This window comes from Penaeus monodon, chromosome 15, assembly GCF_015228065.2.
Source record: "Penaeus monodon isolate SGIC_2016 chromosome 15, NSTDA_Pmon_1, whole genome shotgun sequence".
Lineage (NCBI taxonomy): Eukaryota > Metazoa > Arthropoda > Malacostraca > Decapoda > Penaeidae > Penaeus > Penaeus monodon.
Genome location: NC_051400.1, coordinates 13,628,866 through 13,629,088, shown reverse-complemented (window position 1 = coordinate 13,629,088; position 223 = coordinate 13,628,866). Strand labels below are relative to the sequence as shown.

Genomic DNA, 223 nt, shown 5'->3' with positions numbered 1-223 from the left:
TCTACACTCTCCCAACCAGTCACCAGCGGCTGATTCCTCATACCGTATACTTTACAGACGGCTGGAACCTGATCCGCGACACGTGGGACCTCCGGCGCTGGGAGTTCGATGTGGTGCTGACGCGTCTTCATGCTGAGTTCGGCGTCTCGCCCTTCTTCAGGGTCACGGTGGTGCCCGACCCGCGCAGGGAGGGACACAACATCATCAAGGTGAGAGGATAGGG

The 223-nt window shown here is 59.6% G+C and overlaps 1 protein-coding gene across 1 annotated transcript in view; it reads left to right on the top strand.

The window, feature by feature from the left end:
- LOC119581756 (endothelin-converting enzyme 2-like) overlaps positions 1 to 223 on the top strand; it is a 106,974-nt gene that overhangs the window by 78,889 nt on the left and 27,862 nt on the right. Inside the window, exon 3 of the mRNA XM_037929889.1 lies at positions 58 to 209. Coding sequence (XP_037785817.1) covers positions 58 to 209 — 152 coding nt within the window. The remainder of the gene's footprint in view (positions 1 to 57; positions 210 to 223) is intronic.